The sequence below is a fragment of the Sprattus sprattus genome (assembly GCF_963457725.1).
Source record: "Sprattus sprattus genome assembly, chromosome: 5".
Classification (NCBI taxonomy): domain Eukaryota; kingdom Metazoa; phylum Chordata; class Actinopteri; order Clupeiformes; family Clupeidae; genus Sprattus; species Sprattus sprattus.
Genome location: NC_137924.1, coordinates 20,715,720 through 20,733,680, shown reverse-complemented (window position 1 = coordinate 20,733,680; position 17,961 = coordinate 20,715,720). Strand labels below are relative to the sequence as shown.

Genomic DNA, 17,961 nt, shown 5'->3' with positions numbered 1-17,961 from the left:
AAAAAATGGCTGCAAAGAAATAACTGCACATCATAAGCATCCTATGTGAAACATATAATTTGCATGAGAAGGTGACAGACATTCATTATGAATGAACTGAAACACCACTGCATCTTTTTCATATACAGACAACTTTTAACCACTGATTGATGAGACACTGATTGATAATGGAACCTCCCCTTACCATACTATACTAGAATATCATCATATCCTATTCTGAAACATTAAAAAAAAACAGATGGTAGCATGTACATATTGTATGGTACTGTGTTTTTATTGGGGTTAATTTTATGCAAAAGGTGAATTATCATGGCTACTTTTAGCTTGTATCGAAATATTTAATATATAAGATAAGTCATATATATATGTTGCATGTAATTTCTTTGTGCATGTTATTCTTTGCTGTTAAGCACTTTCAGCTTTTGTATGAAAGGTGCTATAAAAATAAAGTTTATTATTATTATTATGATTATATAAAATAAGATTCACCTTTGTGTGGTTCATTACTTAACTTGCAGGAGTAGTGACACACAGCTTGCAATTTTAAGCAGTTGTTATTTGTACATTTGTACATTTGTCAGAGACTGAACTTTGACAGAATGACATGAGCAAAAATTTGCCTGCATTTAGTCTTTCAGGAGTTCATGATGATTTTTCATACAAACCACCTAGGTTTGATGTCACTGCTTCACATGATTCTTAGAAACAACAGGTATATTTTTAGCTTTACATAAGTTATAATCTTTTTTTTATTTCAAAATGAATGCTGAAGCTCTGCTACCGTATACATAATGAGTTCACAACGTGACTTAAGGTCACTGGTTACGTCTTTTTGGTCATTGAATGCTATGACTAAATGAGTGTCAAAAGAGTGTGTTTGTGTTTTACAAAATGGACTGCAGCAGTTTAAGAATTTCAACTTCAGGATGCGTGTTAAAATTGAGACAATTTGTCAAAATGTACAAAGCAACTTTAAAGACATACTGTAATATTATGGTGTGTTACCCGACCAAATGAGTTCAAACGATAAAAATCCTAAGGTCAAAAGGTGAGACACATTCCTCTGTTAGCAGGCCAACTCCCTTGTATCTGATGTTATGATCTCTTTCCGATACAAAGAATACAAAACAAAACACTGTATTCTTGAAAGAGGTCATATCAGATATAAAAAAAAATGAAACTGTTAAAGAGCCGCCATCTCTGTAATTAACACCCTGCATGCAAGACTAAATAATTATATTTTCCCTTTGTACAGCTTTTGTGTATTATAGGGAACAACACTGTGTCTTTACTAAAATGTTGTTCAGAAAAATTCTCTCTTAGAAAATTCTCTTTAACTCCCTCACAGGGCTTGGAATAATAACCCTTTCTTGTCTATGGTGACAAACAGTGGGATTTACTGTAGCACGCTGCTGACTAAGGCCTTTGATACAATGGGACCACCAATTCTCTGGGCGTCACATATGGTATAAAGCAGACCACAGCCCCATAATCGCAACAGTCAAACTCGAAATAACCGCAATCATGCACGGAAAGGTAAGTTGAAATCTCAGGGTTTAAAACATTATAAATTAAGAAATGATTTAGATTTAAATTATGTTTTTCTGCATTCTGTTACACTTCATATAAACCTAGTTATGCTCAAACTGATGTTATTCATATAAGATTAATTAAGATTAAATAATAGGAGTTCAATGAAATAATGGCTGATGTATTTCAATTGCTGCTATTGATTAGAAATCTAATTATTAATTGTAAGCCAGGTTGTAATATTAACAGATTTGTTCATTTGTGTAAAAATATTAGTTAATACTACAGCAATTCAGTTCTGTTAAACATTTGAGTTTAATTATGTTTAACAATTAAGTTCAGTTCTGTTTAATATTTAAGAACAAATTATGCATATTCAAACAAGCTATTTTGTCTTTTTCAGATCATCTTCTACGAGGACAAGAACTTCCAGGGTCGCTCCTATGAGACCACCAGCGACTGTTCTGACATGTCCTCCCACCTCAGCCGCTGCCAGTCCTGCAGGGTGGAGAGCGGCTGCTTCATGGTCTACGATCGTCCCAACTTCATGGGTAACCAGCACTTCATGAAGAGGGGCGAGTATTCCGACTACATGCGCATGATGAACATGAGCGACTGCATCAGATCCTGCCGCAACATCCCCATGGTAATTTTGTTTAAATGACCTACGTGCAATCTATTTACTCTAAAGTATTTTCTAAATGTATTACAACTAAGTTCAACTCATCTCCAAAACAGCACAGAGGACAGTACAGAATGAAGATCTACGAGAGGGAGAACTTCGATGGTCAGAGTATGGAGCTGAATGACGACTGTGACTCCATCATGGACCGCTACCGTATGTCTGACTGCCAGTCCTGTCAAGTTATGGATGGCCACTGGCTCATGTATGAGCAGCCCAACTACAGAGGCAAAATGATGTACATGAGGCCTGGAGAGTACAGAAGCTTCAGAGACATGGGATCCAGCAACAACAGATTCATGAGCATGAGGCGCATCATGGACTCCTGTTAAGCACGGCATGTTTGCGAAAGCTGACATAACACTTGTGTGTCAATAAAATATTTCACCTCTTGTAAAAGCAAAGTATCATTGTTAATTATTCTTCTAGTTTTCATCATCCTGAACGTTCTCAAATGACGTGATGTATATTGTCCCCTATTGCCCACCAAGATCACTTAGTTCCCAGATTGCAGGTCTCCTTGTAATTCCTAGAATATCAAAAAGCACAACAGGAGGCAAAACCTTCAACTATTGAGCATCCCTCCTGTGTTCTAATCTTCCTGCTTCCTCCCGAGGTGCAGACACCCTTTCCATATTAAAATCTTCAAATCGAGCCTAGAGACATTCCTCTGCAGTGTATCCCATAGTCATGATCATGAATAATGCATTAAAAACACATCACCTGTCAAAATATCCTTCACCTGTTCTTGCTGGCCATGTTGTTGTGATTAGCACGACTGGGCGACAGACAGTGCATGTTGTACTGTGAACGAGGGTCTTTTACAGATCCGGGTACAGCATACGACGTATGCTGTGGCTGTCGCCCACCAGTTAGACTATATTGTGTATCCTTCCACCCTTGCTATCCTAACTAAACTCCACATGCACGATGTCAGCCAACCAATATTAAACTTAACTCATCAAAACTAAACACAAATAGAATTGCATACACATTGCCAGGCAGCCTCTATTTCTCCCTCTCCTTCTATATCCTATTGCTAATGCTTATACTGATATTGATAAAGTGGTCATATTACCTACTCTTAGTTTTTCAAATTGATGTCTACTAACAAAATATCCTCTCCCTCTTCACGTGACTTTTACACGCAAATGCTGATGGATGTGGATACACATTTCCTCATAAAGTACATTTACACATATTGGCAGCTGCACTCTGTTTCTTTCTCCCCGTCCTAGTCTGGACTATATTCGCTGTGGGACAAGAGTAGTTGTAGAGTAGTTGCTGTAGTCCCTCCACCCTATCTATTTGTAAAAAAATCTTCGGCCTACATGTACCCAATCCCCAAATACCTTTATAATAGTAACCCTAAGAGCACACTGTATAGCTACTAAGCTGTACTACTTCTGTTACCTACTAAGCTGTCCTGTTCCTGATTTCCCCTCCCCTTCTGCCACAAGTACGTGTTATATAAATATTGTGTGTCAGCCTATTTACCCATAATATAAGTGAATGCAATCACTGACTACGTTTTTTGGTTCGTAGTTCTGCTTATACTTCAGCCCTTCGCCTACTTTTTAATTTGTATTATTCATGATGATACAAAGCCTGGAAACAACTTTATTTTGGCATTGCAAATCTAGAAAGAAATTAACTACTGTTGCTTGGTCAGTCAAAAACTGCTGGGAATGAATCAGCTTTTGTTACATTTACTACTGTGGTGTAAAATCTGGCCCCAGGCCCATAAGGCACTGACAAAGAGGAATAGAGACAGTATGAACTTTATCACTCTCCCATCTCCAAATGTGTCACTCATCATTTCTGGTGACTAGACCTCTTATCACATTTGTGAACAGTCCATCCAAAATAAGAAAGTGTTGGGACAGTTTTTCTATAACTAGGTCCTGGTTTGCACTGACACTTTAAATGAAGGTTTCTATGAAGGCTTCTTTTTTTCTCTGTCCCTGTCAACATAGGTTTTACTTTGTAACTAAGAGATAAAAAGCATTCTCTTTCTATCTATCTATCCCTCTACAACTACTCTTACACTCCATCTCTGGAACACTCCATTTTCTCTGTTCCTTTCCATCTTTACTCTCTTCACTCTTTTCACTTGGTAGTATTTTTTGTCAAGGTTGTAAGATGCAAAATGTTGCCAAGACTGCGCCACACACAAACAAAATGATCATGGGGCATGATGAGAGACAGAGTAGAACATTTTCTAACTGGTATTTTCTCACAGCATAGTGGAAAATGAACAGGACATTTGCCTGTTGTTGTGTTATTGATTCACCCAAACAGAACGTTTGGTTACTTACGTAACCTCGGTTACTTTAGTAAGGGACCAGATATAACAAAAGGGACTTGACCTTATGTCATGGACCAATCGAAGAACTTATTCATTCACGCCGATAGGCAGGGAGACGTGCGTTGCGCTCTGGCTCCGCCTCCACCGGAGCCCATAAATACCGCAGCGCACGTATCCATCTTCCTTGGATCAAAATCTGAGCGTCGAAACACCCACCAAAGATGAAAACACTGTATCACTCAACTATTGTTATATCTGGTCCCTTACTAAAGGAACCGAGACATTCCTTATCGCAGGGACTTTGATAAAACAAACGGGGCCGTATACATTAGCGCGTGTAAATACAATTGCCATATCACCCCAACTTTATTATGCTTTGCCTTCATAGAGGTTCATACAGCAGCTAGTGGTGAACGTTCATAGGGCCTTACTTGTGCTTGTGAACACTTACTAGCACTTCACCGTGCACATATGTCAAGGGAATCACTATCCCCTTGTCCATAGTCACCCCTTGATTGGTTCATGCGTCATGATAAAAGGAGGCTGATAAACCTATGTTTAACTAAACCTTATTACGTTTAGTACCTTGTTCATGCATTCTACCACGTAGAACCGATGAACAAATATCACATTCTAATCATTCTCAGGCTCTGGCGGTACAATATTGCTGGCCCGTAGAACACCTTGTAAGAAACTAGGCTCCGTCACTTCTAACATATAAAACCTAATGAAAGTGTGGCGAGAGCTCCAGCTTGCTGCCTTGCATATATCTTCCACTGATACGCCTTTCAACAAGGTCCAGGAAGAGGAGACCCCACGCGTTGAATGTGCACGCAGCTTCGCGGGGGGGTCAAGAGACAAACATGTATAAGACAAAACTATAGCCTCCACTATCCAACGGGATATGTTGGGTTTAGATAGAGGTCTGCCTTTTGCCTACGCCCTGAAGCACACAAACGATCTGATCGTCGGAACGTTTTGGTGCGTTTACGTAACCACGAAGAGCACGCACCGGACACAATGTATTCAAGCACTCCTCCTCTGCCGAAGCAAACAGAGGAGGCGAGAACACTGCCAACTCAATCACCTGATTACGAAATGGGGTTGCTACCAACTTAGGTGTGTATGCAGCATTAGGTCTCATCACTACCTTGTCCCCTATCGAGAACTGAAGGCACGATAGACTGACAGAGAGGGCTTGCATGTCACTCACGTGTTTTGCTGACACCAGTGCCAACAACAGCGCGTTTTCAATGAATCATATTTTATGTCCGCTGTCTCTAGGGCCTCAAAACGGAGGCCCTGTCAGAGCACGTAACAGAATCAGTAAATCCCATGACGGTACCAGGTGCCTGTCCGGCACTCTGAGACGTCTCACACCTGCCATGAAGCGTGACGCTAATAGGGGATTTATTATTAATACCTGCATGGCCGGCCGGAGATGGCTGCCATGTAGACCTTGAGAGTGGAAGCAGCTTTCCCCTCATCAAATAACTGCTGAAGAAATTCCAGAATGACGCCCAGCGCGCAGTGGATAGGATCATGTTGACGCTCAACACACCACTTCTCGAACCTGTGCCACTTTAGCGTATATAGAGACCGGGTCGAAGCCGCCCGCGAACTCTGTATCGTTGCCACCAACGAGTAAGACAAACCTGAGGCTAGGAGCGTATGCTTTTCAGGTGCCAAACTCTGAGCCGCCACAGCTCTGGCTGGGGATGCCAGATCGACCTGTGCACCTGTGATAGGAGATCCCTCCTCAGAGGTAGTTCCCATGATGGCTGCACAGAAATTCTGATTAGATCCGCCAACCAAGGGTGACTGGGCCAGTGGGGGGCCACTAACAACAATTCCCTGCCCCCAGACCGCTATCCTGCCTAACAGTAGTGGGAGAAGCGGGATCGGCCGAAATGCATACAGACGCATGTTCGGCCACTGGTGGCTCAGCGAGAACCACAAAGGGCAACAGGTGTTCTCACTGTTGGCAAACAGGTGCACCTCCGCTTTGTAAAAACGTTGCCATATCTGTTCTACAGGGCTGCAGGGCCCAGTCCGTCGCCCGAGGGTTGCCCCTCGATAGCAGGTCTGCTCCATAGTTGAGCTTGCCTGGTATGTGTACCTCCCTGATTGAGGGAAAAAGCGTCGCTACCCATAAGAGCAGGCGATTCGCCCATTGATACAGTGACTGAGAACAAACTCCTCTTTGGCGGTTTATATACGCCATAGCGGAGGTGTTGTCTGTTCTTACCAGTATATGATGACCATCTAATCTGGGTAGAAAATGCTGCAGGGCTAAAAACACTGTTTGTAGCTCAGACACATTGATATGTGACGCGGCCTGCTCTGGGGACCAGAGTTTACGGTCAGATTGCTGTACCTGTCTCTGGTGGAGCTGAGCTTCATAGAGAGGTACCATATCTGAAACGGTCGCATGCGTAATAGCCCTTGGGGTAACGCTACCGCGGCTGAAGCCATCATCCCGAGTAGCCTTTGACAGCAGAGGGACATTACCGCCCGTCCCCGCCTGAACTTGCATGTGCATGATCTTCGATAGGGACAGACTGACCTTCATTGAGGTGGGGTCTAGCACCATGCTTAGAAACGGAGCACGCTGTTGGGGGCACAGAACGCTCTTTTCCCTGTTTATCACAAAGCCGAGTTGATGCAGGTGTGCAACAACAAGATGGCAGTCCTGCAGCACCGCTGACTTTGATCAGGCGCATATTAACCAGTCGTCCAGATATGTGCGCTGCGGTATTTATTGGCCCCGGTGGGGGCGGGGCCAGAGCGCGACGCACGTCTCCCTGCCTATCGGCGTGAATGAATAAGTTCTTCGATTGGTCCAACTCCAGTCAGCCTACATCCCAAAACAGGGGCCGGCCGCCTCGGCCCCTCACAGTAGTGCTATAAGCTCTAAGCTGCTGCATGATAAGCAGTTGCTGGCAAGACCATAATGACAAACCTAGGAACCATAATGACTACCTTCTCCCTACCAAGGGCAGTTTTAGGCACTTTTTCATGACACTTGGGGGGTGGCACAAGCACTTAAAAAAAGAAAATAATAATAATCATCTGGGCCACGAAACATTTTTCTATTATCTATCATATCACTGTGTGGGGAATTTGAAAATTGCCGCCCGCTAAGAAGGTGCGGTGCACAGGTAGCGGGATTCTTCTGGTGGCCCTTGCCACGGCGAGCAGTGTGCTGCCGTCCCTGGTGGGTAGCGCCCTGTGCAGAGTGCACTGGCTGTGACTCTCCCCAGAGCCTGGGAGATGCAGCACGTGAGACGCAGTGTGAGATCCGTAGCTCAACAGAGCTCCACCACAATCTCACTGCTGCTCCCCAGCGATGTCGCGAGCTCTGACAGGAGCTTAGCCTGATAGCGCTGTAACAGCGCGGCAGTGTTCTCAGAACACGCCGCCTGTCCAGCAGCTAAGTAGGCTTTCTCTGCCAGCGGCGCCTGATGCCTGGCCACCCGCATGGGCAATTGGGGTCCCTGGCCGAGGCGCATCGTGGGGGAGGGAGGTGCTAGGTAGCCACCAACCGCATCCTCAACCGTTGGAAAGGAGAGGTAACCGAACTCCTTAGCCTGGTCTACATTCATGTAGCACCCGAAGCCAGGGACTGGGACCCGAAGCCAGGGACCGCTTGTGTCGAGTTTAAAGTTTTTTTAGAAATAGAAACAAGTAATACGACCAGCAAAGTAGAGGGTCGAGTAGTTCTTGGATATCCAAATCATACGCAAAGATTTTGAAAAGGAAGATGGATACGTGCGCTGCGGTATTTATGGGCTCCGGTGGGGGCGGGGCCAGAGCGCGACGCACGTCTCCCTGCCTATCGACGGTAATGAATAAGTTCTTCGATTGGTCCATGACACTAGGTCAAGTCCCGTTTGTTATATCGCAGTCCCTGCGATAAGGAACAACAGTTTTTCCCCTGTTGAATTTGCCATACTCACTGCCAAAGTCGGAAGAGATAGGCATAGAGTTGCATAGAGAGAAGGTGAATTCCTCCCTCTCACCGCTCTGCACTGGAGTGGAGTTGGAGTCCAAAGGATTCCAAAGAGAGCTAATTGGACCAATTTAGCCCAAGTGGCAGGCCTATTAAAAAGGTTCCATATTCCTTTTTTGGGGAGGCATGAGAAAGGCGTGAGAGTTCACCACCAACTCCAGTCAGCCTACATCCCAAAACATGGGCAGGCCGCCTCGGCCCCTCACAGTAGTGCTATAAGCTCTAAGCTGCTGCATGATAAGCAGTTGCTGGCAAGACCATAATGACAAACCTAGGAACCATAAGGACTACCCTCTCCCTACCAGGGGCGGTTTTAGGCACTTTTTCATGACACTTGGGGGGTGGCACGAGCACTTAAAAAAAGAAAATAATAATAATCATCTGGGCCACGAAAAACATTTTTGTATTATCTATCATATCACTGTGTGGGGAATTGGAAAATTGGCGCCCCCTAAGAAGGTGCGGTGCACAGATCCTGTGTGAGAAGGGGGAAGGGGTGGGGGTGCAGGGGACAGTTCACCTCTGCGTCTCCCAAATGGAACTTGTTTGGTTGGAATTTTCCTCTGCTAATGTAATCAACTAATATAGGCCTAAGACTACATGATCTTCGGCATACTCATAATTCACAGTATTGTCATTGACAGTACCGGCTTACTTTCACCACTGATGTTATGCTAGGCTTAGGCAAGTTCCCTATCGCAGCTTGACTGCGATGTAACATATGGGACATGACACCTTCATGGACCTATCGAAGCACTTTCTATTCACGCCGGAAGGCCGAATTGCGACAAATCACCGTACTGAGCCCGCCCCCTCAGGTACCCATAAATAGGGGGTGATTACGTCGCTCATCCTCTTTTGACTCTTCGCTCTAGAAGCTAAAGACCGCCAATACTTACACGCTCAGTGTATCCTTTGTTCTTGTGTGCTTTTTACTCTTTCGAGTTGGTGAGTTGTCACTCTGTAATTCCCTTACTAGCTCTGAGTGCTAAAAGGATATTCAACGCTTTAAGCAAGTTGCTGTCTAGCTGGTGACCACGCTCGTCCTCGACTTGCCGTTCACTACTGCTTACAACGTACTACATTGATATAGCTCTTGCTAATTTGTGTTTCATTTCAGATAAAGATGTCCAAGCCCTACCAGGACTGTGGTCATCCCCGCGACAAGGGGGACCGCTGTGTGCTTTGCCTGGGAAGGGCACACACGGAGGCGGCGTTGTCTGGGGAGATCCCTGCCACTTGTGCGCTCTGTGCTGCCATTACGACGGCAGGAGTCACGAGGCGCCTTTCTTTCTGGGAGAGAAAGGACCTCAACGCGAAGGCACAGCCCGCGCTGTCCAGGGAGGTGTCCCCGGTCGCACGGTGCTCCCCTCTCCTCGTGAGCAGTGGTGGATCAGGCGGCCTCCCTCAGGGGGTCCTCTTGCTCTTCTCAGGTGCGCTCACTATTCCGAGTGGCGGTGACTGCAGTGGCAGCTGAGCCGCTGACCGAGCTCGACGTCCAGTTCAAGGAACTGGATGTAGACTTGGAGAGAGAGAGTCTGTTGGACAACTCGTTCGAGCATGGCTCGGACGAGGAGGACACAGACATGGTTCTGGGTGACGCGCTGCGGGCTATGCAGCCTGCGGTGCTCTCCCGGACCCTGGGCCACCAGCTACACGAGGTAGCGAGGAGGGCGGCGAGCTGGCTTGGTCTCCCCCTCCCTCCCCCACCCAGCGTGCATACTGCATTGCTGGACGGGGAGTATTATGGTGGCCCACCCCCGCCAGCTCCCTCGGCGATCCCCTTCTTCGAGGAGGTTCACGAGGAGCTGGAAACCTCATCGCGCTCCGGTTCCGGGGTTCGCGGCGTATCTCCAGCTGGACCGTGCTAAGGAGAGGGGCTACCTCTCCTTCCCACCAGTGGAGGACACGGTAGCAGGTTACCTCTGACCTGCTTCCCCAAACGATGTGCCTCAGCCAGAAACCCGTGCTACCCACCAAGTCCGTGAGACATATGGCGGTTCTGGCCGAGAAGGCTTATTTAGCTGCGGGGCATTCGGTGTGTTCCTCACGGAGCTCGCCGCTTGTTTGGGAGATGACGAAACCATGGAGGAGCTGCGCAGGGCGACTGACCTTTCCCTCCGGCTCACCAGGTGTTCGTCACAAGGGGCGAGTCTTGAGGGCCTCTGTGGCAACGCAGAGGTACCTGTGGCTCTCCCTGGCCAAGCTTTCTGACAGGGAGAAAGCGCCACTCCTTGACGCTCCGGTCAGCGTCAAGGTTGTGTTCGGAGAAGCGGTGGGGGCGATGAACGAGAAGCTGAGCAGAAAAGCCGTGAGGCTTTCCAGGCGTGGATGTCTCGATCCATCAGCTCCGAGCCGCAGTCTTCCTCAGGGCAAACCACACCGGCCCAGGGAGTGAAACGGAGTGGGTTCCGCTCCCCAGCTCCGCCAGCTAAGGTGCCTGCGCGCCGCGGCTGGAATAAGAACCCATTCCGGCCGCCGGCCCAGCCCGCCGCTAAGCAGCAGCAGCAGCAGCAGCCAGCTGCACAGACAAGCACCGGTTCCACGCACAAGCATACCCGCCGTGGTACGAGAGGGCGAGGCAAGCAGCCGGCGCCCTGATGCCCGTCGTCACCTGAAAAGAAAGGGGGGGAGGTGGCCGCTACCACCTGGGAAGGTCGCCAGATGCGCTCATGTAAGGTTCATGTCCAGCACTGAAAAAAACGTTCCCACATTACATCCCCATGTCTCTGACATTGTCCCGTTAGACGCAGACCCAAGACAAGCTTGTATTTCCCTTCCCGCGATGCACCCATTGCATTCGCAAAACCAATTTTTTATTCAAACCATGAGGGGGAAACCCCAGATCTCACCCTCCTCCCTAGGAGTGGGGGCAGATCAAGGTTTAGACAGATTGGTTATGAGCGGGCTAGGTCCCGACAAATTCAACTTATCTCCCAGCCTGGCAGACTGTGTTTTAAGCTGGCGCGCATGCGCAGTCTCGCCCTGGGTGCTGAGGACCTACGGGCTACAAACTGCAGTTCACCAGACTACAGCAGGAGATAGTTGCGTTACTCATAAAGAGGGCTATAAGCTTAGTGTCGCCAGAGGACATGTACTCTGGCCACTACAGGCGATATTTTCTCGTCCCCAAGAAGGCCGGAAATTATCGCCCTATATTAGATCTACGTGTACTGAACCAAGCACTAATGCCGTTGACTCCACGCCGTATGATTCAGTTCATAAAGCCAAGCGATTGGCTGGTCACGATAGATCTCAAAGATGCGTATTTCCATACACCGATTCATCCCAGACATCACAGATATCTGAGATTTGCATTCGGCGGAATAGCATACCAGTTCCACGCGCTCCCTTTCGGTCTATCCCTAGCTCCGAGAGTTTTTACAAAATGCGTGAAAGCTGCCATTGCCCCGTTAAGAAAAATAGGCATTCGCCTATTCAATTACCTGGAAGATTGGCTGCTGGCTTCTCGCTCAGAGGCAGAGGCGGTGCAAGAGTGCCATCTTGTGGTGGCACACCTGCACCGCCTCGGATTCGTGGTCAACAAGGAAAAGAGCATTTTACGTCCACAGCAGACTGCTCACTTCCTAGGCATGACAGTGGAATCCGTCTCAATGACGGTAGGTCTGTCGCAGGCACGAATAAATATCATCAGGGCAAGTGTGCAACAGTTCAGACTGGGGCAAAAAGTCACATCTCTTCGCTGTCAAAAACTGTTGGGCTTGATGGCTTCACTGTCAAAAACGCTGTCAAAAACGGTTGCGCTCCCGCTAGGGATGCTGCATGGCGGCCATTCCAGGGGTGGTATCTGTCTTTAAAGCTCAGCTCCACCAGAGACAAGTTTCACCTGATCACGGTGGATCGCAAAGGCTGGCAGGCCTTGGCCATATGGCGAACTCCACATTTCCTCTCGGCAGCGGCGCCACTAGGCATAGTGAAGCGCCGCATTGTCGTAACCACAGACGCCTCCACTACAGGCTGGGTGCGATATGCGAGGGAAATTCTGTGTACAGGCGTTGGTCATCAACGCAAGCCGTGTCACATATAAATGTGTTAGAACTGCGAACGATTTTTCTAGCGCTTCGGCATTTCATACACATACTAAGCGGGCATCATGTACTCATCAGGACGGACAACACATCCGCCATGGCATACATAAATCGCCAAGGGGGGGTGCGCTCCCCTGCGCTTTACCATTGGGCAAACCGACTAGTCTTGTGGGCTGCGGACCGTGTTCGCTCTCTCAGAGCGGTGCACATTCCAGGTCATCTCAATTGCGGAGCAGACCTGTTGTCAAGGGGCAACCCTCAAGCAGCAGACTGGTGCCTCCACCGTCAGGTGGTCGACCAGATTTGGCTACGATTTTACAGGGCACAGGTAGACCTGTTCACGAACAGAGTCTTGCATTCAGTTTTCGATTGCCAGAGACAGGGTGGTATTGCGGCCTAACGCAGCATACACGCCCAAAGTAGTGACAACTCTGTTCCGTAACCAGGTCATTGAGTTGGCCGTATTCTCGCCCCCACCTTTCGCATTCAGCGGAGGAGGAGCGTTTGCATAAGCTCTGTCCGGTGAGCGCTCTGCTCACTAACGTAGAGCGCACCGGTACGTTCAGGCAATCTGATCAGTTATTCGCAGTGGTGGACAGTAACGAAGTACATGTAATTCGTTACTGTTCTTAAGTAACATTTCCATGTATCTGTACTTTACTCAAGTACATTTATTTGGTAAGACTTTATACTTTTACTTCACTACATTTAAAGCGAAAATTATTACTTTTCACTTCTTTACATTTACAGAAACACTCGTTCCTTACTCGTTCCTTTTTTATTTTTAATAAAATACCAAAAGGTCAAAGTGTATCGCCACTATAACCAATCAGCGGCAGCGCCCAGCGCGCGATTATCTGCTGAAGTTAACAACAGGTGTCGTCCTGATTGAAGAATTGCAAAGTCACGCTGGAGCTGGAAGCACAAGGTGGTGTACGTGCTTGTGGTCATTGAGAGTTCTTACTAAAGATTATTAATATTATTTGTCAGGTAAATGGCTGAGGAGCTGACTGCAGCATCATCGGATAAAACAGAAGTTGGTGCCCAACACCCCTGGCCTTATCTAGCCGAATTGTTTAAATTCATCGAAAAGAAAAAAGAGTCCTATTACTTCAAGTGTCGCCTCTGCATTAAGAACACTACCCTGTCGGCATTCTGGAACTCGCCATCAAATTTAAAAAAGCACATCGAGGTAAATTCGCCATTACATGACTACTACTAACAGAGTGGTTATAAATATGCCCCGGTTGATTATATTACATTGAAATACATTACATTAACAGGTGCTTTTATCTAATATGCTAGCACCCAAATTATCTGTGGAGATGCTAAGTGCCAGATTAATACAGCCTCCCTCACCAAACGTTAACCGGGGACACAGTCGAATTCATGGCATCGCAATTCATTCCTATGAGGAAGAAGGCAAGCACATATGAGCGAAGCGACATTATTCGGCCAAGTTTAATATTAGTTTAAAACAAGTTTAATATTATGAGTTCAGTTTGTTGGTTGGGCTGCTAGTTCTCGAGTTCTCGAGCTAACTTGGCTCTAGAGTTTAAACAGTGGTGAATGTGATTGGTATTTGTTATTTGTAAAAACTTCCATTTTACTTTTGAATCTCTGATTTTAAGGTCATGAATGAATGCTATTGACTACTCTGTTTATGACAAGTGAAATTAATGGAAAATAAAATAATGAAACTTGAAGGAATGCTTTTTGTGTTGTTGCTTCAAAACCACTTGGTCTTACTTAAAGATAATATAGTTTTGAATATTTTGGGTTTGATTAGGCAAATGTAAAGCATTGTTTACCTGTTCAAGTAGGGTTTTTGATGTGACAGTTAAAAAAAATAAAATACTTTTACTTTTAATACTTAAGTATTTTTGAAGGCAGATACTTTTGTACTTCTACTCAAGTAAAAAAATGAGGTGAATACTTTTACTTTTACTTGAGTAATATTCAATGCAATGTAACTGTACTTTTACTCAAGTACACAATTGGTTAACTTCGTCCACCACTGGTTATTCATATGCTTTGGTGCAAACGCCAAAGGTAAACCTCTGGCAAAGTCGAGCCTCTCACGTTGGCTGGTGGAGGCTATCACTTTGTCTTATAAAAGTTTGTCGTTGGACCCCCCCCGGAGAAGCTCCATGCGCATTCTACTCGTGGGGTTTCATCATCCTGGGCCCTGTTCAAGGCCATTTCAGTGGAAGACATCTGCAAAGCTGTGAGCTGGAGCTCTCGCCACACCTTTATGAATTACTATATGTTGGATGTGGTGGAGCCTGGTTTCCTGCAGAGTGTATTACAGGCGAGTGATCTGTGATCCTCTGCGGCCTGTGAATATGCCTGATATCATGTGTTCATCTCCCTTTATGTATTAAAGGCGGATGGCGCAGTTGGGTGTAAGTTTCATAAGCAAGGGATCAGTGATCCCGTTTCACTTAAGTTGAATTCATACCCTGTATAAGGCGCACCGCCACACTCCGCACGCCGCATGAACCTCTCTGAGGGTAAGGCGAATAGGTTGGTGTGTGCGTATGTATGATGGCCGACACTGTTGCACGGTGAATGGACTCGGTCCCATATGTTACATCGCAGTCAAGCTGCGATAGGGAACATCTCGGTTACGTATGTAACATCGGTTCCCTTAGCAGGGACCAGATGTAACATGCGTTGCGTGCACGGTGCGTGTTTTTTTCTGGTAGGCTCATTGCTCAGAGTCTTCAGAGGATGAGCAACGTAATCACCCCCTATTTATGGGTACCTGAGGGGGCGGGCTCAGTACGGTGATTCGTCGCAATTTGGCCTTCCGGCGTGAATAGAAAGTGCTTCAATAGGTCCTTGAAAGTGTCATGTCCCATATATTACATCTGGTCCCTGCTCAGGTTAAAACTAGTGATGGGCAGATGAAGCTTTGGCGAAGCATTGAACCATTAGGCACATTGCTTCAAAAATCGGTTCATTACTTGAAGCTTCAGTAACAGCGACCTCTCCTGGTGAAGTGCCAAGGTTGCAACTAAATTAACCCAGCTAGACAGTGGCAGGAGGTATTAAGACAACAATCTAGTGTACAGTGCACGCACCAAATCCCCCCCCCCCCCCCACTCTATGTTTGTGTGTGTGTTTGTACACACATGCACCCGTAAACAAAGATTGTGATATATAAATATATTTTTGCAAATAAAGATTCATTATTTTTTGTATATTGTGTTATTGGGGAGAGAGTGCTTGGGGAAAGGATGTGCTTGGGGATTCGGATGTGCTGGGAAAATATGGCACAGGTTGGGTGTGCTTGTGTAACAACAAGTTATGGTTGATAGGGAACAGTCAGGGAATTTTTAATGCTTTGAAGGCGCCTCTATTCAGACTCTTGCTAGTTGGTAGCGGCACCTGACTGGTCCGTGTGATGCGCTATGAACCACTCAGCTGGTTCATTCAGTGAATGAAGCAGTTGCTGGTTCGCACGTCATATGTCACGTGATTTTTCCGTACCAAAGCAACCTTCGAAGCAGTGGTTTGATGGTTCGTGTAGTTTATGGTTTGAATCACGTTCCGGCGCTTCAGTGTCAGACTGCCATCACTAGTTAAAACTAGTTTACGTTAGCTATTCACTAGCTGCGCTAGCTAGCCAGTTATCCAAACAATGTTTATTTTCAGACTGCGTGTGTTATCAGCAAACGTTCACGTGTCATGTTAATCCATTATTAAACTGAGCATATCAATTGTTAGTCCTTGGAGAGAAAATATCTGACAGTACAACTTTAAGACCAAATTAAATATTCGTTGCGCTGCTAAGAGTTCCACACTTTAACGTACACGCAAAAGTACAACACTTTTTCACAAGTTTAAATCAGGTCTAAAGAGTAAAAACATTTCACAAGTAAAGCTTTAATGCAATATTTTTGTGGGAGCTTGTGTTTCCTTCCATAGTTACTCACAAGAGTGAATGTTAACACGCCAACGCTGAATGTGTCCGATAGTTGATGCGTGCCGGTGTTTGATTCTAAGATATTTAACTGAGCATTTTGATTGTTTTACTGAATGACCAATGTTTGACACTATCCGATAACTGACATAGCTACGCTAGGACACTGTCCTGTCAGTGACAGGGTAATGCTATGCTTAATGAACTAATAAACGTAGGTCGACATCTCAGGGGTGGAAGGGGCGCTCGGAGGGGGGTCCCCCGGGGCGTAATTCCATGTAGAACCGCCACTGATCCCTACCCTACCCTAAATGAAAAAGACATAGTTGAAGTGTCTTTTACAGGACCTACGCAAAGTTACTGCAGATTAATTGCAGAAAAAGGTACAAAGAAGAAGAAGCCACTGGATAGCAGTGCAGTGATTTGCTCTGCATGTACTGTAATAATCATCTCTCTCATCTGAATGCATATATGTAAATGACAACTACCACCATTATCCTGTTGAGCTCGAGAAGAAACCCTGCAGATTCCTAATTTTTTATTATGCTTTTGGCAGGGAAAACAATGTTGTAAAGTGCAACAGATCGCTTCTTAACAGGAATTTAACTTGAGAATTGGTGAGGTCCTTTAATGGTAGAATTAACTCTAGGCCAATCCTAGGTTTATTCCCAAGTGAACCCTGTTTGACAGTTCTTGAAGGGGCTGACCCTTTGGCTAAACTTGTAGCGTAGCTATGTCAGTTATCGGACAGTGTCAAACATCGGCCATTCTGTTAAACAATCAAAATTATACATTTATAATGGATTCACATGACAACGCGAACGTATGCCGATAACGCACGCCGTCCGATAATTAACACGTTATGATACATGTATTACCTTCTTTCCAAATTAGATGATTATAAAACAAGTTTGTTTTGGTGAGTAAATATTTGCAGAACTGCTCACTTTTCAACTATCCATATGTACACCTGAATATTTTCTGTGTCTACCCGTGTTAAATAACTTGTTAGGGCATTTCAGGTAAAATACATTAAAGCTGTAATCCATATGGCAGAAGGTATTATCTGCAAGATAAAATACTAATCTGAATACACCCCATATTCTCTTTAATGAAGGTGGTACTTTTCATGCCTGTTTTGCAGAGCAGTTTGTGAGAAAAAGGTACAGAGAGAATTTTCTCCTCTACTATTGAAGAGAAACAATGTAGTCATGGGCCTCACCCCACAAATGCACACAATGGCAAATAATAACCCTTTAGAGGCCACTTTGAATTGTGAAGCGCAGGCCAGGCCTGTTATGCCATGTTGCTCTGTCAGGACTTTAAACAATAGATGCACATTTTCTTTGGCAACGAGGTCATGTATAAAAGCACTAGATGGTCAGTGTCAAAGCTGTGCATTCCTGAGACAGAAACACCACAACCACAACTGCAACCATGGGCAAGGTAAGT

At 45.7% G+C, this 17,961-nt stretch overlaps 2 protein-coding genes across 3 annotated transcripts in view; both read left to right on the top strand.

Moving 5' to 3' along the window:
• LOC308365186 (gamma-crystallin M3-like) overlaps nt 1–17,961 on the top strand; it is a gene marked incomplete at both ends in the record, with an annotated part of 39,102 nt that overhangs the window by 3,905 nt on the left and 17,236 nt on the right. The window lies entirely within an intron of this gene.
• On the top strand, nt 1,525–2,544 carry LOC308365199 (gamma-crystallin M3-like; the record flags this gene model as incomplete). Its single annotated transcript, XM_080838554.1, has 3 exons — nt 1,525–1,536; nt 1,934–2,176; nt 2,269–2,544. 3 exons carry the CDS (start codon nt 1,525–1,527, stop codon nt 2,542–2,544), a joined length of 531 nt encoding a protein of 176 aa, XP_080694680.1.